At 38.2% G+C, this 23,499-nt stretch overlaps 1 protein-coding gene across 2 annotated transcripts in view; it reads left to right on the forward strand.

The window, feature by feature from the left end:
* Positions 1-23,499, forward strand: part of LOC126248664 (glutamate receptor ionotropic, kainate 2-like) — a 542,085-nt gene that overhangs the window by 481,961 nt on the left and 36,625 nt on the right. Inside the window, exon 18 of one of the 2 annotated variants that reach the window (XR_007545524.1) lies at positions 9,725-9,958. Coding sequence is in view for 1 of the 2 variants with exons in the window: in XM_049949880.1 (XP_049805837.1) it covers positions 9,725-9,904 (180 nt within the window). In the remaining variant the exon portion in view is untranslated. Of the gene's footprint in view, positions 1-9,724; positions 9,967-23,499 lie in introns of those variants that run through there. The other variant, XM_049949880.1, reaches the window with a different exon arrangement.

The raw sequence follows: 23,499 nt of genomic DNA on the forward strand, positions 1-23,499 counted from the left end.
CTAAGAGGTCACGTGTGTTTTTGCAACCATTTACAATTTGTGAGGGCTAATAAACTAATTGTTCAAAGTAATTCTCAGAGAAAGCATTTAGTACAATTTCGGAAGATGTTTCCTGTCTACCACCGGCTTTGAACATGTATTTTCGCCATCAGATTGAGGGTGGATTGAAGTCTCCACCAATTATAAATGTATGAGTGGGGTACTTATTTGTAATGAGATTCAAGTTTTCTTTGAACCATTCAGCTATTATATCATCTGAGTCGGGGGGTTGGTAGAAGAAGCCAATTATTATTTTGGTACTGCTGTTGAGTATAACCTCTACCCATAGTAATTCGCAGGAACTATCTATTTCAACTTCACTACAAGATAAACTACTACCAACAGACAGAAACACACCACCACCTACTTTATTTAATCTATCTTTTCTGAACAGGGTTTGCGCCTCTGTAAACATTTTAGCAGATTTTATCTCCAGCTTTCTGTTCCTATAATGATTTCAGCTTCGGTGCTTGCTATCAGCACTTGAAGCTCTAGTACTTTTCCAACACAGCTATGACAATTTACAACTACAATACCAACTGTTGCTTGCTCGATTCTCATCGTTTCTTCACCCTGTACCCTTTGAGACTGGAGTCCTTTTTGATCTTTCCCGAGACTTTCTAACCTAAAAATCGCCCAGTCCATGCCACACAGCCCCTGCTACCCATGTAGTTGCCTCCTGTGTGTTTTTGACACCTGGCCTATTTAGTGGAACCCAAAACCCCACCCCCCTATGGCGCAAGAAGAGGAATCTGCAGCCTACACGGTCACAGAACCGTCTGAGCCTCTGATTCAGACCCTCCACTTGGCTCTGTACCAAAGGTCTGCAATCGGTGCTGTCAATAATGCTGCAAATGGTGAGCTCTGCCTTCATCTTGCTAGCAAGACTGGCAGTCTTCACCAACTCAGATAGCTGCCAGAAACCAGAGAGAATCTCTTCCAATCCATAGTGCCACAAGTCATTAGTGCCGACATGCAGTTGGCTGCACCCTGTACACTTCATGGCATCCGGACTGTGTTGTGTTGTGTTACAGTTTTGTTTTGTGTTTGTTCTGTGTCCTACAATCTTGAAAGATTTTTTTTCGATGAATAAATAAATATTTTACACTATATCTAATGATCCTGATGTCAGAGGAATGTACACTATTAACCCTCGAGTAGGTGCACCGATTTTCATCATGAGTGGGCACGCAGAGCAATTTGTACACATGTAGTCAAAAGCTGTCATTATGCTACCAAGAGAAACATGTATGAGCAAAATCACAGTTTAATTTTGGATTATTTAAACAACAATACAAAAAATATTCTTATATTACATTGCCAATTTACTATTTGATTAAACAAATAAGAAACTTCCATATAATTCTATTGCTGCAGCTGACATATCAATCTATTCCAACACTTTTTTGGTCACATACTGAACAAAAACACTCTTTCATTGCAATATAAAGGGATAAAGGCTGTATATATTGAAGAAGTATCAGTTATCACAAAGTTCCTTCCATCTACACAGTAAATTGTCTTGCACATTTTCAAGAAATGCTTTACACTTCTCACATGTATGCACTGCTTTTTACATGTCCTTTGCTATGGCATGAGCTACACCTTATGATAGTAGATGTGTTTCTTGCCCATCCACATGTCACACACTGACCTCTTTACTTGGTGGTAGGCTCCTCACTTCTTTCAACATGTTGGTCTTTGTATTGCATGAGGAAAGTTGCAATGTCGGCAGGAAGTGAAGGAATATTAGCTCTTTCCAATAGCTGAGGCTTCATAACAGACAGTGATAAATCTTTCAGGAAAATTCTTCTCTTCTTTTTTGTATTTGCCTCATTTGTATGAAAAATTATTTGAGCATTGATTCCTGCTATATCCATTACAGCATAGAATATAACCAATGGCCATCTTCTTGTCACCTGTGCAACGGTATACACACCTCCCAGTTTATCGACTCCATAGACTCCTACCTTTGTTATATTGTAATCCAAAACTATCTTTGGTTTACCTGTAACTTTGTCAATGGTTCCAAAATCATGTATAGTTGAAAGTAATATAATTGTTTTGTTTTGTTTCGGCACATGCAAAACTAGCGTCATATCATTCTGAAAACCAAATAAAGAGGAGTGGCTAGCCCTACGTTCCCTAAGTAAAAATTCTTGTGGGCTCTTGAGCTTGTTTTCTCTCAATGTGCTGATGAACATTAGTCACTTTTTCAAAAGGGAGTGTGCCAATTATCCAGTGTAAAATTTCTTCCTGAGCCTTTAGTGTGAGTAACTAGCCTTCTTATAATATCACAGGGAGAATTAGAAATATCGTGTTGTCCTTTAGGTTGTTTTCCACAATATACTTCAATATTACTAGTGAAGAACGTTTTAGAATCTGTTAAAGAAAATATTTATCCAGTACTTCACTGGTTTCTTTGGGATATACTGAACAAAAGAACAGCGACCCCGGAAAATTTGCAACTTTTCAATTACTGTCACAATCATCCTACACTATAAGCGTTCTTGCAGTTTACCACAAAGGCATCCAATATTTGCCTTATTGCAGCAAGTTTATCAGTTACTCATCTTTCTTTCCTTGTACTTTTGTTTTCAAAATGGATACATCGTATAAGGAACAAAAGTATTCTGTAGCTTACCACAGCTCTCGTAATCTCCATACTAGCACCAGCTACTGTCCACAGTTCAATGACATTTGTGTGGCTTGCTTTCTTAGTCCCAATGAGATATAGCAAACCTGACAATACCATTATTTCACACCTTGTAGTTTCCTTAGTGTTCCTTTCTCTGGAATATTGTACATGTCCTTTCTTAAATTGAATGGGTATGTTCATGTATTTTACAATTTCATCAACCATTTCCAGGCTAAGTATTGTCTACAAAACCTCTATTTCACTTGTGACCCCTCTGGCAACATGCATAGGTCCAGGGAATATTATCACAATGTTCTTTTTGTTTTCAAAGTCACATTAGGACATATTTTATTCCATTTACATGTTTTGTCCCTCCCAATAAAAATACTACCAGTGGAGAGTGGCTCTTTACAGTCATCATCTGAATTGTGGACTTGATCAGAATCTGAATCGTGGTCACTTCGTGTGATAAACTCCTCATCTTCTTCAGTCATCATCATTTTTGTTTTCTGGTACAGAGTTGAACATTGGATCCTCGTTGAGTAACCGATCAAGCTCATTGTCTGTCAGCTTTGATCTCACCCTGCACACTGATATACCTGCTTGACACATGTTATCTTTTGATTCGATTAAAAAGGAATGAAACAAAAGTGATGGAAAAATTACTTACATGACCAGGCACGTGGTGTACATTGTACACTAAGATGACACACTCACAGTTTATTATAAATTATTGAAACTCACATGAACCTATTACAACACAACTTATCACTGTGCTAGGTGAAACAATAATGCAGGAATAGGTAGTGGGCTTGCTATTGTGAAACAACAATGGAACTGTGCACGACAATATCATTTGCTGTTGGCACACTTTACACACAGGCGCACCTGCTCGAGGGTTAAACAATGTGAGTAACAGTAAATCAGCTGAGAACGTAATTTTGTGTTGTGTGATATGCTACAGTGGCAATGTATGGAGGGATGCCTTGTTTAATGTAAGAAACTATTTGCTTTGTCTGGTGGTGATCCTGAATTTAATGTATCAGTTGTCACTCTCATATTGCATTGTACTGACAACATAATTTCATGCATGTAGGTGGAACTTTATATTTCATAGTTGAGCCATACAGTTGCAAATGTTGCTGAAATTCTGACTTTCTGTAGTGTAAAATTCTTTTCTTCAACTAAATAAATTACCAACTACAGCTATTGAAGTGAAACTAAGTCATATCTTTCCTCCACTTGTGACGATCTCTTGAGACTCATGTAGTTGCTGATAGATAAATGTACTTTGAAATATGATTCACTCTATCTTGTGTTTCATTCTGCAGTCATTGATGACTATTGCATGTGTTAATAATTTTGTACCACTAGATGTTGCTTTATCAGCAACTGATCATTTTTTACCGTTATTGGTACATACCCTGTGAAAATTTCAGACTATATTTTGGCTCCAATGTAAAAATGTTGTACACACTACAGATGAAATGGGTACAAGCATTCTGGATTATCTGGTAAACTTATGTATGTGTATGGAATGTCAGGACATAGAGAAAGGTTATTTTATGCTCATTGAAGATCTGTGTAGTAATGTTTTTAATTAGGAACAGTAGTGTGTGTGATATTTTCACTTTAAAGTGATAACATGTTTTGAATTCACATATCATGTTGTCCAGCATTGTTCTTTGGACACAGGATATATCCAACTGAAAGAAATATTTTTATTGAATTACGACAACCAGTGGCACCAAAATTTCTCCATGACCAGTATCAGCCCTTAAGCCATTTCCAAGTGCACACAACTGACTATAAAAAACAGGCAACAAGCATCTTGGAGCAAGGAATTAGCAGTTATACATGGAATAATTATGAATAATGTATGATAAGAACTTGTCATAAGAAAAATACATATCCAACTCATCATAAATAAAATATATGCTGATAAACTTATGAAACTTACACAATAGGGACCCCTGTTTCAGTATTAGTGCATCATACATATTGGTAGAATAAGAGAAGCTGTTGCATCAAAAAGGTAAGAGAAGGAGCTAGCAGAGGGCGGAAAACTTGGACTAAAAAGCAAACACAATTACAGATGTCCATTTCTTTGACAATGTCCTTTAGGGTGCATTTTTCAATTTTATGCAAGGTGGTAAGTTTATAACTTGTGCTTTTGATCGTGTGCCTTTTTTTGATTAGGTGACATACAAAAGCAGATTTCTTGTTTTTCATTCCAATTTTGATATATGATTTGTATCTGCTGGTATGTCTGATGTAACACTCTATGCATTCTGTGCATTACATTTTACATATGCCTGCTGCATCAAAATTATTTCTGTTAGTTTCAACGTTATGGATTAATATTTTACCAAGGTTTTAATATTTTCAACAGGAAATTTGACATTAAATTTATTGAACAGAGTGCAAAGGTTACACAACATATGTTGATAAAAAGGAGCCATGATATGTTTTAAATGTAGCACAGAGCTATGCATAAGCTGATTTGCAGGATTCAGATGTGAAATTTTCATCTATATAAATTCACAGATTGAGAGGTTATGTGATGTTACTTCAATGGTCATAAAATCAAGACACATTTGCAGAGAGCATTACAGTATGAGCACATTTATGAGTATGATGTTACCCCTGTGTCCCAGATGCATGCACTGATTTGGTTGGGAAGGGTGTCATAAGGTTGTTGTTTCCTCTCGTCAGACCTGCTAGTCCACAGCTATCATAACTGCTCCTAGATATACTGCATACTAAGACTGGGATGAAGTGTACGTCTGATCTGTTTCCACACATGTTCTATCAGGGACAGACCTGGGGATCTTGCTAGTCATGGGAGTTCCCTAAAATCATGGAGATCGGTAATAGAGACACATGAAGTGTGTGGATGAGCATTGTTTTATTGAAAAATGGTACCATTAAACTGTTACATGAGAAGTAATGCATGAGGACACAGGTTATCTACAACATTCTGTTGTGCCATTAGAATTCCCTCAATAACCACCAGCCATGAGCTGAAGTCCTGCCCGACGGCTCTTCACACCATAATGCCAGGTGTAAAATTGCTGTGCCTCTCCAAAATATTGAAAGAATGCAATCTCTCTCCAGATCACTACCATATTCACCTATGATGACCATCCAGTGCAGTGTAGAACTATAAGAAGGAAGGAAGATTGGAGTTTAACACCCCACTGACATTGATGTCATTAGAGACAGACAAGCTCATATTGTTTCAAGGCTGGGGAAGAAAAATGTGCATCTTCTTTCAAAGTAACCATCCCATAAATTGCCTGGAGCAATTTAAGAAAGTCAAAGGAAACCTAAGTCATGATGGGCAGATGCAGATTTGAATTGTCATCTTCCCAAATGGTTGTCAGTTGGTCTAACCTCTGCATAAACTCACTTGGTGTGCAGAACTGTGATTCATCAATGGACACAATGGATGCCATTTATCAACAATCCATGCTTCCCAGTCACAGCACCACTCCAGATGCAGCAGACTGAGTTTTGGTGTTAACAGCAGCCTATGCATAGGGCAGTAATTTCATAATTTGTCTGCTGCTAGTTTCTAACCAATCATACGGGATGACACAGAATGTTGCAGGGAGTCCATTACTATTCATCAGGTGAAAATTGCAGATGTGGAAGGGTTACCATGGGTTTAGTGCACAATATAGCAATCCTCCCTTGTGGTGATCACATGTAGTCAACTGAAACCTTGACGACAAGCATGCCTGCCCTTGTATTCACATGCAGTCCAACTCTGGGCCTCTATCACATCCAAATGTCCCATAAATCTGTATATTGTATGATCTGACTAGCCAGCTAAATGGAAACCCACAATGACGCCCCTTTCAAACTCTGTCGAGTGCTAATAACACTGTCTAACATGAGGACATGCTATCTCTATAGCCCACACAGGGACCACTCAACTTCTGGCACTACATGCATATTATAGAACTGACCAGGTCATGTAACAACACTAACCATGAACAGAACAAAGGCATTCTGGTGACTGTTTCACCTATCACAGAGTTCAGCAGCTCTACATTTCTGCCGATGGTGTGTACATGTATGAAGTTACACTGACATCCAACCATGTCCTATAGAATTGACCAGGTCACATAACAGCACTGACCATGAACAGAACTAATGTATTCTGGTGGCTGTTTCACCTATCACAGAGTTTGGAAACTTTAATCATTTACATTCCTACCGATGGTGTGTTTGTGTATGTAGTTACACTGGCATCCAACCATGTCTTTTTGGTGTTTCACTTTTTCCTCAGACAGTGTATTTTGTCTACAATACTGTAATGAAACCTGTTTTTGGTTGTTGTTATATGTCTAATTCTTTGTTTCTTCTGCATTTCAACACAACTTAAGCAACCTGCTAACCATTACTCTGACAGAAAGTCTTTTTATGATATACAGTACTGCTTAGAAAGTTACGAGCCTCTTCTTTCACCTCGTCATTGCAGCTGAATTACTGGGACCACAATTAATGCTGTCAGGTACTGTGAGACTCTGAAAAAGTTCAAATGGGCAATTCAGACCTGGAGAAGAGGAATGTTGAGCAAGGGTATACACATTCTCCATGACAACACTTGCCCACACATCACTCATCAAACCGTTGCTCTCCTGCAACAGTTTCAGTGGAACATAATCACCCACCTGACCTGGCGCCCAGTAACTATCACCTGTTCCCTAGGTTAAAAGAACATTTGGCCGTAAAGCAATTCAACTCCGACAACGAGGTGAAAGAAGAGGTTCGTAACTTTCTGAACAGCATGGCGGCGAGCTGGTGTGACATGGGCATACAAAAATTGCCGTAGAGTCTACAAAAATGCATCGAGAGAAATGGTGATTATGTCGAAAAATAGCTAAATGTTCAAGCTGTAAACTGATGTAAACCATTGCAGAAATAAACAAGTCTATGTAGTTATAAAAATATAGGAGACCTTACTTTTGGGGTTACCCTCATATGTGTTTAAAACCTTGACTAAATCACTTGTTCAGAATTTGATGGTGTTTTGAGTACTGGGAAGAGAACTGATGTTACATAAATAAGGCAGTTTTAGTGACCATTTAAACACTGAAGCTGTGACTTGATGCTTTAGTTTGATGCACTCAGAATTGCCTGCATTCATATAATTTCAACAGACAGCTTCAAATGTAAGGGTGCATTTCCATTGTATGAAAGATATTCAGATCAGAAGTGTTTGCATGAAAGGTGAATCCACATGATATAATTAAAATTTCTCTCTTCATAAAATGTATTCTACTTCTATATGCACTTTCTCGCTTCAGATGAGTGTTCTTGCCACCTCTCCAAATGTTGAGGTTCCCTTTTAAAATAAATATTTAGTTAAGCAAAATGATAACATCTTATACTTTTGCACACAGTGCCAGAAGCTGGAACTCGAAAGCTCAGTTTACTCTAATAGTGTTTCTTGTAGGTATTGTGTTTATGTTTTTAATCAGCCATCTGATGTATTTCAATTGATACATGTTGTATCGTTACATAAAAGCCTCCAAATTTGGATTATACAATGACATTTACAGAGTGTACTCCACAGTTTAGAGAGAGAGAGAGAGAGAGAGAGAACAGATTACAGCATAATAAACAGATCACACTTTACAGTGTATTAAGTTATTATTTACAGCTTATGACTAAGTCCCTTGAGTTTAAATTTACATACATATATATTGTTCATCAGAATTGATTGACAGTTACTTCTTATTTTTTTACTTTTGCGTACGTCATACTTTTCAGTTCACCTTCTAACAATCAGAAAATTCATTGAACGAATGAAATGGGTTTTCTCCAATATTTGTCTGACCATCTGCTAAAGGCATTAATATTTTTTTTTTTGGCTGATACTATTTGGAAGGCATCTATTTAGGTATCTCACCATATGCATTACACTTTTCTCATAAAGGCTTGTTCTGTGTTGAGCTGTTCTTAGTTTTCATCAGCATCTTGTTTTGTATTGATATATATACCAGGTATCCCTCCTAAGAGTCATCAGAGACTCAATCTACACGCAGCAAAAACAAAATTACAAATATCTGACAAAATTCCAGAGAAAATGTGTCCAATGACACTTAGGAAGGACACCTTCTGTCTCTGTGTATATTGTTTAAATATTTAGGAGCTCATATATTGCTCTGTGCAATATGACATAATGGATTCAAAGTGTGCAAAGTAAAATATTTTACATACTTAAATACCAGCAATTTGGCTAAATTTTGCAGTGCTTCGATTTTATTTACTCCTTATGCTATTGATGTGCTCTGTCCATCTTAATTTACCATTGGGGTGGAAAATAAGAAATTTTTTATGGGTTACTTGCTCAGTTTTGTTTCTCATTAGTTTTGAGCACCAACTGATTGTGTTTTGGTTGATTGTTGTTAAGGCTTGTGATATTTATTTTTTGTGATTTAGTGTATTTAAACCAGTTATCTAGTCTAAGTAAAACTCATTCAGCTCCATGTCTAGCCTTTTTTAGATCCATCCCTGTATTTAAAATGTTAGTGTCATCCACAAATCCTATGGATTTCTGTTTGATTTCATCAGGAAACTCATTAATATAACTAGGAAAAGCAGTGGCTCTAGAACACTTCCATGTGGCATTGCATTTAGGATCATTCCCATATCTGAGTACTATTTCTTACTCTTCCCTCTTGTATTTCTTGCTTTTGGCACCTGTTCATTAAGTAAGATTTTATCAAATTGAATGCAGTGTCTCCCGACCTATAGAATTATAGCTTGCAATTAACTGAATCAAAAGATCTTGATAAGTAATAGAATACCCAAGGTGTTGATTTTACTCTGTCAAGTGTTTGTAGTAAATAGTCAAAAATTTCTTGTGTTGATGAAGTAGCAAATTTTTCACCTTCAATCCATGTTGGTTCCATTGCAGTCCTAAGAAGCAGACTAAATGTCACTTGTAATATGTCTGACTAGTGTTTCAGAACGTTAGCAAATATAATGTAATGCCAGAATCATTTCTATATACTTTGTTTTCATTTTCAGATACCTTTCAAAATGTTGTTAATGGAGGAGTTACGGTTTGTTGCCAAGTTACACGGAACAACAAAACCTGTCAGGAAGTACAATCAGGATGCAGAAGGGGAAGATACAAATAATTTCATACCTTTGAGTCCATACACAAATTCATATGACTTTGTTGACTCAAAGGAACCGCTGACATGATATGCAACTTAATTACATTGTCAAAGTCATTAACAGTAATAAATAAATTGCTGTGTAAGTAAGTGACACTTTTCTTGTTGCTTTGAGATATATTCCTATTATTTACAAGTACTATAAAGAGTGAGTTAGTTATACAAGGAAAGAAAGTGTGTAATACTATTAAATGAATAAATCTGTGACAATTACATTAGTTGTCACAGCTATTAGCTTTTGTATGAATATTATTTTAAAATGGTCCCTACATAGAGGAAAATAAATTGTTAACGGCAGATTTGTTGTTAAAATGTGGATGGAATGTTTACTGAGAAGATGTGTAAATAACTGTATCACACTAAATAGCAGGTTATCAGCACAAACTGAGAAACAAGTCAAAAACAAAGCTACAAGAAATATAATTCACCTAAATATGGAACGTGGGCCTAACACGATAGAGGTACTTTTGTCAGATTTGATACAGAAACAGGAAATGAATAAATGTGAAAGAAGTATGAAAGGGAAGAATAAATGACTTACACAAATTATATACAGAAAGGCTCTGAATAATAGTTTCATTATGTTTACATATTCATCTATTTCAATTTGATCTGTGTTCTTGATGAGGGACATTTCAATTACACATCCTAGACCAAGTTCAGTAATGTGCAGCTGTGTGGCTGAGATTAGCTGAGAAGTAACTGGTTTGAATTGTGGTGGTGGAAGAAGTTTATTTCTCTAGTATTTTACTTACAAGCGAAGTGGAGGTGATGGCATGAAGTTCTGATCACCAGATTTTGTGCCATTGTCCAGGATTAAATTCCAAGTCTCTCTGCATCCACAGTCTCTCATAATGTGCAGGCAAATGACAGCATTGATGGTGATCCATCTGTTGGATGGGAATGTTAAGTCCAGTGGCCCCTTGTGATATTTTTGAGGAATAGGCTATGGATCAGCACCAGGTTTCATGCTCTTCCTTCTGTCATCATCATACAACAAAAACGTGACACTACACTACGTACAAACAACCATTAAAGTAACTTATACTCAACAGATACTAATGAGACAAGACTCTTACATGCCAAGCAGAATGGGGCCATTGTGTGTGGAGGAAAAAGATGCTTTCCACTTATGTGGCTGAACAACCCTCAGGAGTTGCCATATCACTTTTTCTTCCTTCTTTCCTTCCTTCCTTTCTTTCCATTCCAAGAATCTCAAAACTGAACCTTAACAGTCTCTAACCTTTACTGTAGTATTTCTCAGTTTCTGATACTGGAAATAATCAACAGTATGACTACATGAAAATATCTTGTATCATGTATGTTCTGTATGCAGAGAAGTTGTGACGAAGCATGCTGGGATAATTTTAATTCACCTCTTGTTTTGTCATCTGCCTCCTTTAAATTCATTTTGTTACTTTTAATTATTTACCATTAGCATACATGGGTGAAGGTCACGGTTAAAGCAGGCACAAACATGGTAATTGGATGTCTTTATAGGCCCCCTGGCTCAGCAGCTGTTGTGGTAGAGCACCTGAAGGAAATTTTGGAAAGTACTTCGAGTAGATTTCCCCACCATGTTATAGTTCTGGATGGATATTTTAATTTGCTGGATATAGACTGGGAGACTCAAACGTTTATAATGGGTGAGAGGGACAAAGAATCCAGTGAAATTTTTTTAAGTGCTTTATCTAAAAACTACCTTGAGCAGTTGAACAGAGAACCGACTCATGGCGATAACATATTAGACCTTCTGGTAACAAACAAACCCGAACTATTTGAAACAGTTAACACTGAACAGGGAATCAGCGATCATAAAGTGGTTAATGCATTGATGATTTCAGCCGTAAATAGAAATATTAAAAAAGGTAGGAAGATTTTTCTGTTTAGCAAAAGTGACAAAAAGCTGGTTTCAGAGTACTTGACAGCTCAACACAAAAGTTTTGTCTCAAGTACAGATAGTGTTGAGGATCAGTGGACAAAGTTCAAAACCATCGTACAATATGCATTAGATGAGTATGTGCCAGGCAAGATTGTAAAAGATGGAAAAGAGCCACTGTGGTACAACAACCGAGTTAGAAAACTGCTGCGGAAGCAAAGGGAACTTCACAGAACTCATAATTAAAACCAAAGCCTTGCAGACAAACAAAAATTACGCGAAGTGAAATGTAGTTCAAATGGCTCTGAGCACTATGGGACTTAACATCTGTGGTCATCAGTCCAAAATGTAGTGTGAGGAGGACTATGCGAGAGGTGTTCAATGAATTCGAAAGTAAAGTTCTATGTACTGACTTGGCAGAAAATCCTAAGAAATTTTGGTCTTACGTCAAAGTGGTAGGTGGATCAAAACAAAATGTCCAGACAGTCAGTGACCAAAATAGTACTGAAACAGAGGATGACAGACTTAAGGCCGAAATACTAAATGTCTTTTATCAAAGCTGTTTCACAGAGGAAGACTGCACGGTAGTTCCTTCTCTAGACTGTCGCACAGATGACAAAATGGTAGATATCAAAACAGATGGCAGAGGGATAGAGAAACAATTAAAATCGCTCAAAAGAGGAAAGGCCGCTGGACCTGATGGGATACCAGTTCGATTTTATACAGAGTACGCAAAGGAACTTGCCCCCCTTCTTGCAGCAGTGTACCATAGGTCTCTAGAAGAGCGTAGTGCTCCAAAGGATTGGAAAAGGGCACAAGTCATCCCCGTTTTCAAGAATGGACGTTGAACAGATGTGCAGAACTATAGACCTATATCTCTTACGTCGATCAGTTGTAGAATTTTGGAACATGTATTACGTTCGAGTATAATGACTTTTCTGGAGACTAGAAATCTACTTTGTAGGAATCAGTATGGGTTTAAAAAAGATGATCATGTGAAACCCAGCTCGCGCTATTCGTCCACGAGACTCAGAGGACCATAGACACGGGTTCCCAGGTAGATGCCGTGTTTCTTGACTTCTGCAAGGCGTTCAATACAGTTCCCCACAGTCGTTTAATGAACAGAGTAAGAGCATATTGACTATCAGACCAATTGTGTGATTGGATTGAAGAGTACCTAGATAACAGAATGCAGCATGTCATTCTCAATGGCGAGAAGTCTTCTGGAGTAAGAGTAATTCCAGGCATGCCACAGGGGAGTGTCATAGGACCATTGCTATTCACAATATACATAAATGACCTTGTGGATAACGTCGAAAGTTCACTGAGGCTTTTTGCGGATGATGCTGTGGTATATCGAGAGGTTGTAACAATGGAAAATTGTACTGAAATGCAGGAGGATCTGCAGCGAATTGACGCATGGTGCAGGGAATGGCAATTGAATATCAATGTAGACAAGTGTAATGTGCTGCTAATACGTAGAAAGAAAGATCCCTTATCATTTAGCTACAATATAGCAGGTCAGCAACTGGAAGCAGTTAATTCCATAAATTATCTGGGAGTAGGCATTAGGAGTGTTTTAAATGGAATGATCATATAAAGTTGATCGACGGTAAAGCAGATGCCAGGCTGAGATTCATTGGAAGAATCCTAAGGAAATACAATATGAAAACAAAGGAAGTAGGTTACAGTACACTTGTTCGCCCACTGCTTGAATACTGCTCACCAGTGTGGGATCCGTACCAGATAGGGTTGATAGAAGTGATAGAGAAGATCCAACGGAGAGCAGCGCGCTTCATTACAGGATCATTTAGTAATCGCGAAAGCGTTATGGATATGATAGATAAACTCCAGTGGAAGACTCTACAGGAGAGGCGCGCAGTAGCTCGGTACGGGCTTTTGTTGAATTTTCAAGGACATACCTTCACCGAGGTGTCAAGCAGTATATTGCTCCCTCCTACGTATATCTCGCGAAGAGACCATGAGGATAAAATCAGAGGGATTAGAGCCCACACAGAGGCATACCAACAATCCTTCTTTCCACAAACAATACGAGACTGGAATAGAAGGGAGAACTGATAGAGGTACTCAAGATACCCCCCGCCACACACCGTCAGGTGGCTTGTGGAGTATGGATGTAGATGTAGATGTAGATGTAGATAATCTACATTTTCATAAAAGAGAAAAGTTGACCCTGAGTCTTAAAGATTATAGTGCCATATCTAATTTTGTGCTTAGTTTTATGTATGTAATTGATTTTCTAAGTTATTTTGACTGTTAATAGTTAGTATCTTTCATTATAGGGCAAAATCAGTAATTCTTTTGTAACTTAAATTCTATTTTGACATATAAACAAGTATAAATTCTGTAATAATAGTAAACATTTGGAAGACAAAGTACTAAAAATCTTAAAGTATCTATTTAGCTCTATTCAAAAAATTTTTTAGCAAGACCAGCCCTTCATTAATTCCAAAGTAAGTAACAGTTTTGTCAAAAGTACTGTTTGCATAACTATATTTGTTAATTTCATGATTTAAACAAATAAATTGCCATAACCCGCATAGTAGAAGAGACTGCTAAAAAGAAACAATTTTTTGATGTATTCAATTAATTTAATGAGTTAAGTTTTAATTGTAATTTCTGTAAATTTAACTTTAAACAATGTGTAGTTTCAGCATCTATTACTGTGATGATATATAAGGCCCGATAATATTTTCTGCCTCCACACTGTATGGCAATGGATAGAGCATATCACTTACATTTCACTGGTTCCTTCTGGTCTCTGTTAGTATAGATAGGATGACTGTAGATGTGATGCTGAAGGCTCTACAGCATCATAACAGAATTCCTCACTATATTATTCTTACTGCAGTGGCAGGTTAGAACAGTCATAACCTGTGTGCCCAAACACTGGCACCATAGCCAACAATTGCAGTTGATATATACTTGTGGTACTGTTTACTCACATCCAGGGGCAAATGAAACCTCCTTTCCCCATATTAATAATTTTCTTCATTGTAGAACTCCCGTTCCTTGCTACAATTTCTGTATGGGATTTGTATGTCCAGTGTTCATCCATGTGCAGAGCTAAGTACTGGTTGATGGTATGTTTTTGAATTATCTCTTGATTTGTTTTAATCAATAGATCCCTAATAAGTCACCCTTTAAGTAACATATATGTTGATTTTTGTGGAGCTACCTTGAGTCACACTGTGAGCATCACTCATGCAATATTCTAATAGGTTTTCCACATTTATTTTCTGGCACATCTTGAATAGTAGTGTGCACTTAACATATCAAATCATCAGCATCTGCAAGAATTACTAATAGTTCCTGACTGCATGTAATCTATCAAGTAGTGTTTCTAGGCTAACATCCTAGAATTCAGGAGCACAAGCAGAGCCCTTAGCATATACTTTTGTAACGCATGTGGTAACTTCTGACATGGGACTTCACACATCACATATCACTCTTTACAATAATCCAGTAGACAGTAGTATAACATTCTTGGGCAGCCCGTTTCCCTTGGTCTTTTAAAAATGGAGGATACTGTAAGTTAGCAAATGCCCCAGGTATGTCATCATTATACCTATTACATATTTGGTGTTTTCAGCATAAACTAATATTTTTGTCTCATTAAATGTACCCTCAGTACATTTAGCCTTCCTGAATTCATACTGAGCATCATTTAGAACTGTTAGAATCCTCTGGCATTCTAATTTAACAAATAGCACTTTTTCCAAAATCTTACCCAGTACATTCACTAAGAAAATGGGTTGGTATCATTTGTTAAATACAAGTCTTTATCTTCTCCACTTTTTTGTAATGACTGCTTCAGCCATTTTCAGACATTCTGGAAAACACCCCTGGATGATGCATTAACTGCCCATACAAGGGTCACTACAATGAAAATGGAGAGATCTGTTTCTGTTTAGAAAGACTATGGAAAATCTGCCCTCATGAACCATGGAGCTCACTGAGATGTGGTCACTTGTAAGCCTCATCAGTACCAACAACTGCACCATGGATGCATGATCGTACTGACTCCTCAGCCGGCCGGTGTGGCCGAGCGGTTCTAGGCGCTTCAGTCTGGAACCGCGCGACCGCTACGGTTGCAGGTTTGAATCCTGCCTCAGGCATGGATGTGTGTGATGTCCTTAGGTTAGTTAGGTTTAAGTAGTTCTAAGTTATAGGGGACTGATGACCTCAGATGTTAACTCGCATAGTGCTCTGAGCCATTTTTTGAACTGACTCCTCGTTTGCCTTCCTAACGTATTCGATTCAAAGGAAGTGTTTTTGACATTTAAGTACTGCACCAATGTATCTTTTTATGTGCAAAATAGCTAGTTTTTGAACAGATGACATTTTTGACACTTCATTTACAACAGCTTTTCGTGAAATATTTCAATGTTTCCTCAGCTTATTAATTAAGTTTTTGTTCATTACCCTGATTACTTTCAAACAGTTAAATATTTTAATGCCAAACTAGACCTCATTCTGGTCACTTTGATGCCCCATTTACCTGTTTCTCTCAAATGTCACCAGTTGCAGCAGGAGACACGCAGTGACACAGATGTTGTTCATGTAGGACACTTCCGTAACTGCACCTGCAGTTGTGTTTTGTCACCTGAAGCTGTCGCGCACTGCCACTCGCTTCTGTCACTCACGTAGGACATGGCCTTTTAAGATATAGTGGGAATCAGTAAAGTGCACTGACAGGAATAACAGGTCTTCTGGTCACTTGAGTGCAGGATTATCACCACAAAATCTAATAGGGTTAATGCAGTAGTAGGTCTAACAATGAATAAGAAACTAGGAATGCGGGTAAGCTACAATGAATAACACATATACTGCATTATAGTGGCCAAGATAGACAAGAAGCTAACACCCATCACAGTAGAACAAGCTTATATGGCAATTATGCCCACAGATAATGAGAGACTGAAAGAATGTATTATGAGACAATAGAAATTATTTAGATAGTGAAGGGAGAAGAACATTTAATTGTGATAAATGGCTGGAATTCAGTAGTGGGAAAAAGAAGAGAATGAAAAGTAGTAGGAGAATATAGACTGGGTGGAAGGAATAAAAAGAGGAACCTGCCTAGTAGACCTTTGCACATAGCAAAAGTTAATCACTAACACTTGGTTCAAGAATCATGTAAGGAGTTTGTTAACATGGAAGAGAGCTGGAGACACTGGAAGGTAAGACACAGTTTTTGAAACCACATAATGAAACTGTACCACATTTCTAGTGCCAGATGTGGACTCTGATCATAATTTACTTGTTATGTACTGTAAGTTAAAACTGAAGAAATTGCAAAAAAGGTAGGAAATTAAGAGATGAGACAGGGAAGGCAATAGAGAATCTTCATCTACATATCTATACTCTGCAAGCCACCATACAGTGCATGGCAGAGGATACCTTGTACCACTACTAGTCATTTCCTTTTCTGTTGCACTGGCAAATGGAGTGAGGTCTTATAAATCAAGACCTGATGGCATATTTCCTGGATGCAGAAATCTGCGATATTACCTAAATTCCAGCCAAATCTGAACTCATTTTTAATTTATAAATTATGTAATCAATGATTGTGGATCTTCACAAAATTTACTAGCCCTCAGGAAGAAATTTATCACAATTAAAACATTTTGTTTATATATTGATGTTTTTATATATTGTCATGTACACTATGACATTATTTTGCAAATAAATGACCGCAAATGCCAGTCAAGCAAAACTATATCATTAATTATTATTTTACAGTGTAATTATAATAAACATGTGTTACTATTCATATCTTTATTGCAATATTCAACCAATGTTTCATTATAACCTGAAGTTAACAGCTTTAAGAAAATTTTCAACAACTTAAAAACTTTGTCATCAAATGTTATTTTCGAAAACCTTCAAAGGAATTAATACTGATGAAAAATACTTAAGAAATTAAAACTGAATTAAGATCTAAAAGTGGAAGTTACAAAAACAGTGTTTTGACTCATAGAACATGCTGAAAGCTTTGAGAACAATGAGCATGGTTTATATTATTCTTGACTGGCACCAGTTGCATCAGACTCATTTTGCTATTGAAAGGTTTAACATCAAGTAAAGCTCTTTGGAGGTTTGGATTTTAGAAAGACCATGAAACTGTTCTCAAATATTGATATTATTCCAAATAAATGTTCTTTCTTGTGATGCTAAACTGTATTTGTGATTGTGGATTATTTTACACAGAACAGGAATAAAACAAAATATTCTGAAAGCAAGAACTACTGCTCCAAGCTTGTCTTAACAAACAATCTAGGACTTGATAGATGGAATTGAAACAATATAGATCCCTAGACACTGATCCCATTCGCAAGTTAAGTAAATCACTATTTTATAAAATGTGATGATGTCTCTCTAACTATTCAGATTCACTGTCATTATAGTGCTGCTCATTCACATGCAATGTCAGTGAAAGTAAACATTTTCTATGTCCTTCTCTGTACATGTTCAATATCCTCTGTTAGTCCTATTTGGTACAGGCACCACACACTTGAGCAATATTCTAGAACCAGTCACAAGAGTGATTTGTAAGCAATCTCCTTTGTATATTGACTGCACTTCCCCAGTATTCTACCAATAAACCGAAGTCTACCATCTGCTTTACCCATGATTGAAGCTATGTGATCAGTCCATTTCATATCCCTTCAAAGTGCTACATCCAGGTATTTGTATGAGTTGACCAATTTCAATGATATTATAGTCATAGGATACTACACTTTTTTTCATTTTGAGAAATGCAAAATTTTACATTTATGAAAATTTAGAGCAAGTCACCAATCTCTGAACCACATTTAAATCTTATCAATATCTGACTGAACATTTATACAGCTTCTTTCAGATAGTACTACATTATAGATAACTGCATCATCTGCAAAAAGGCAGATTTTACTACTAGTATTGTCTGGAAGGTCACTAATATCCATATGAACAGCAAGGGTCCTAACACATTTCCATGGGGCACATCTGAAGTTACTTCTACATCTGATAATGACTCTCCATCCAAAATAACATGCTGTGTCCTCCCTACCAAAAAGTCCTCAATCCAGTCACAAATTTCACTTGATACCCCATATGATTGTACTTTTGCCAATAAGCCATGTGTTACTGAGTGAAATGGTTTTTGGAAATCCAAAAATACTGCTTCTACCTGGTTGCCTTCATCCAAAGCTTTCAGTACATCATGTGAGAAAAGTGCAAGTTGGATTTCACATCATCGATGTTTTCAATATCCATGCTGGTTGGCACTGAGAAGGTCCTTCTGTTTGAGATACCTCATTACGTTTGAGCTCAGAATATGTTCTAAGATTCTACAACAAATCAATGTCAAGTATATTAGGTGGTAGCTTTGTGGACCACTTCTGCTACCCTTCTTGTTCATGGGTGTGACCTGTACATTTTTCCAACAACTGGGCAGGGTTTCTTGTTTGAGGGATCTGTGATAGATTAGAGTTGGAAGAGGGGCGAACTCTGCAACAAATTCAGTATAGAATCTGACAGGAACTTAATTGGGGACTGGAGCTTTGTTTATTTATAATGATTTCAGCCGTTTCTCAACGCCACTGAAACTAATACTTACTTCATTCACCTTTCCAGTGGTATGACGACTAAATTGCAGCAATTCTTTTGGGTTTTCCTTTGTTTTTCCCTGCTAGTCACAGTTGTAAGCATTGCACTCAAAACAATTTACCTGTCAATATGACCTACAAGTTGTCCAAAAAATTTATGATATGCGATATTTAAAATTCACAAGTGTGCACCCTGGATTTTTGGGCTACTCTATGCTCTCTTGTCTAGGCTGCTTCAGCTCATTTTCTGAGTCATGAGCTAGGCCAGAAGGGCTGTAAAAACCACTGTTATAAGCAGTTTTCACATGGAAAAATTTAGTAGCTTCAACATTTTTTTAAAAAAATACTTTCAGTGCATCTTAGTAGCTAAAATTTTAGCACTGCATTTCTTTCAGTGTATTCCTCCTGTGTACAAAATTCCAGAGCAGGTTATGTGTTGGACTGGACCATTTCCTCGTAAGTAGGAAGAGGCCAAATGCAAGGTTATAGAAACATGTGAAACTAAAGTCTGATTTAAACTACACTCCTGGAAATTGAAATAAGAACACCGTGAATTCATTGTCCCAGGAAGGGGAAACTTTATTGACACATTCCTGGGGTCAGATACATCATATGATCACACTGACAGAACCATAGGCACATAGACACAGGCAACAGAGCATGCACAATGTCGGCACTAGTACAGTGTATATCCACCTTTCGCAGCAATGCAGGCTGCTATTCTCCCATGGAGACGATCGTAGAGATGCTGGATGTAGTCCTGTGGAACGGCTTGCAATGCCATTTCCACCTGGCGCCTCAGTTGGACCAGCGTTCGTGCTGGACGCGCAGACCGCGTGAGACGATGCTTCATCCAGTCCCAAACATGCTCAATGGGGGACAGATCCGGAGATCTTGCTGGCCAGGGTAGTTGACTTACACCTTCTAGAGCACGTTGGGTGGCACGGGATACATGCGGACGTGCATTGTCCTGTTGGAACAGCAAGTTCCCTTGCCGGTCTAGGAATGGTAGAACGATGGGTTCGATGACGGTTTGGATGTACCGTGCACTATTCAGTGTCCCCTCGACAATCACCAGTGGTGTACGGCCAGTGTAGGAGATCGCTCCCCACACCATGATGCCGGGTGTTGGCCCTGTGTGCCTCGGTCGTATGCAGTCCTGATTGTGGCGCTCACCTGCACGGCGCCAAACACGCATACGACCATCATTGGCACCAAGGCAGAAGCGACTCTCATCGCTGAAGACGACACGTCTCCATTCGTCCCACCATTCACGCCTGTCGCGACACCACTGGATGCGGGCTGCACGATGTTGGGGCGTGAGCGGAAGACGGCCTAACGGTGTGCGGGACCGTAGCCCAGCTTCATGGAGACGGTTGCGAATGGTCCTCGCCGATACCCCAGGAGCAACAGTGTCCCTAATTTGCTGGGAAGTGGCGGTGCGGTCCCCTACGGCACTGCGTAGGATCCTACGGTCTTGGCGTGCATCCGTGCGTCGCTGCGGTCCGGTCCCAGGTCGACGGGCACGTGCCCCTTCCGCCGACCACTGGCGACAACATCGATGTCCTGTGGAGACCTCACGCCCCACGTGTTGAGCAATTCGGTGGTACGTCCACCCGGCCTCCCGCATGCCCACTATACGCCCTCGCTCAAAGTCCGTCAACTGCACATACGGTTCACGTCCACGCTGTCGCGGCATGCTACCAGTGTTAAAGACTGCGATGGAGCTCCGTATGCCACGGCAAACTGGCTGACACTGACGGCGGCGGTGCACAAATGCTGCGCAGCTAGCGCCATTCGACGGCCAACACCGCGGTTCCTGGTGTGTCCGCTGTGCCGTGCGTGTGATCATTGCTTGTACAGCCCTCTCGCAGTGTCCGGAGCAAGTATGGTGGGTCTGACACACCGGTGTCAATGTGTTCTTTTTTCCATTTCCAGGAGTGTATTTGCCACTTAACATTTAAGCTCAAAATTTGCGATGTTTTTGCATCCAGTACAGTCTGCAGGCAGCCGCCACAGCACAGCGCTGTCTGTGGTGACAGAAAACTGCTTTAAAACTTATATCTTCCACAAAAATCAAGTAAAAAATCTCAAATCCACAAACAATGTAGACCTCTATAGTGTCTGTCAGGGTGTCAAAAATCTATTCTTAATTTATTTTAGGAAAAGAGTTATCTTAATTTTTTGAAACAGAAAATATTCTCCTCTTTGGAAACACTATCAAATTTATCATTTCATATCTCATATACTAAAGCTCACGCAGTAATATTTTTTATCATTGATTACTAAAATATCTCACTTGGCAATGAATATATATAATTCAGAACACAGTGTTATTATGCAATTGTATCAGTATTTAACTCATAACGAGTATGACGATTAAAGTCTCGATCTCCTATAAAAAAAATAATATGAAAATTCTGAGATTTATATAGTATTGTTGTCAGTGTTAGCCCTAAGCACTTCAAAACTAATTCTTAATTTTAATTAAAGCCTGTGTTACTTTGCAATTGAAACAGGAGAAATTTTCGATTCTGGAAAAGTGTCCTCCTCATCATTGCACATCTCAAAAACTATCACATTCATGAAATAATGTCTTGACATCTACACAGAATGAAACATATTTAAAATGCAGTCTAACTTATCACAAGGAGATGATGGGAGGTGGCTAGAAAGTATTCTTTAGTCTCACAAAAGGAATGAGAGACTGATCAAAATAAAGTCATAAACACAAGATTTAATGGAAGTAAGACTTTCAATAAAGTGTGATATACACTATATTTTAGCCACAAACAAAGTTGACACTTGGCGCTGTGGCTGCTGGGAGTGACTGTAAAGGCATTTGCCATATACAGTCACACCCATCAGAAATAGCAGTGAGTGTCAACTTTGTTTGCACATTTAATATACTAATTAGGCAATGGGAAGATACTGCTTAATTCAGAGTCCGAGCCAGTGGAACTATCAGTGTCCTTCTCATAGCAACAGATTTTATCACATCTTCAATGCCCTGTTGTAACACATCTTCATCACTTCATGCTTCCCGTATTACTGCTTTCACATGATCCACTACCTTTTGCCAGTCTTACTACTGTCATTTTTTCAACTGCCTCCTTCAAAAGCCATTCCACTTCAGTCAACATAATTTTTTTCTTTTATTTTCTACAGCAGTTTGTGGTTTAACTTGAACCCAAATCAGTTCATAGCATTGAAGTGGCAATGGTAGGGAGTCAGTCTGAGCAAATTATGCCCGTATCTTTTACGATTTCATCCACAATGTAAACTGGCTTCTTTGGCTTGTTTTGTGGCACCAGTTCTAATAATTCCATCCTTATCAAGTTACTGTCAAATATTATATTATCTTTCTCTTGCCATAAAAGAATGTCAGTTTTCTTTGTTGCCTTTGTGGTTGCCTTCTCATATACAACAAAACAAAATGGAGCATTATACATAACAACAACCAGTGCAGTCTATGGTTTTATAGAAAATGCCCTGCAAGCAATAGACAAAAAACAAAAAGCCACTGGCATTTTTTTAGACATAAGTAAAGCCTTTGACATACTGTTGGAGAAACTCCAAGGATATGGCATTAGAGGCACTGCACTACAATGGTTCACTTCATTCTTGACGAACAGGAAACAAATAATACAAATAAAACATGAACTAAAGGAAAAACACCATGACATGCTCCTCAGATGCAGAAGTTCTAAATAAAGGAGTCCCTCAGGGATCCATTCTTGGGACAATCCTCTTTCTCCTGTATACAAATGATCTAGACCTGAACATTGAGTCACAAACAAATACTTTTTTGCAGATGACACAAGCATCCTAATTACAGCTTCAAGCAGCTGTTAATAAGACTACACAACAGCTAAATAGATGGTTTGAGTGGAATAAACCTACGATAAACACCAAAAAACAACATTCCTAAATTTCTGTTTAAAAGGTGATGCATGATGCACCAGTGTGACAATAAACCGAAACAAAATTTCATCTCCTCTGGAAACAAAGTTTTTAGGCTTATTGCTTCAAAATAACTTCAAATGGCACACACTTATAAATAAAATGAATGAAACACTAAAGAAAATATGTTACAGTCTGTTTTTACTCTCTGTCAAAGCAAGTTATAGC

The sequence above is a fragment of the Schistocerca nitens genome, chromosome 3 (assembly GCF_023898315.1).
Source record: "Schistocerca nitens isolate TAMUIC-IGC-003100 chromosome 3, iqSchNite1.1, whole genome shotgun sequence".
Lineage (NCBI taxonomy): Eukaryota > Metazoa > Arthropoda > Insecta > Orthoptera > Acrididae > Schistocerca > Schistocerca nitens.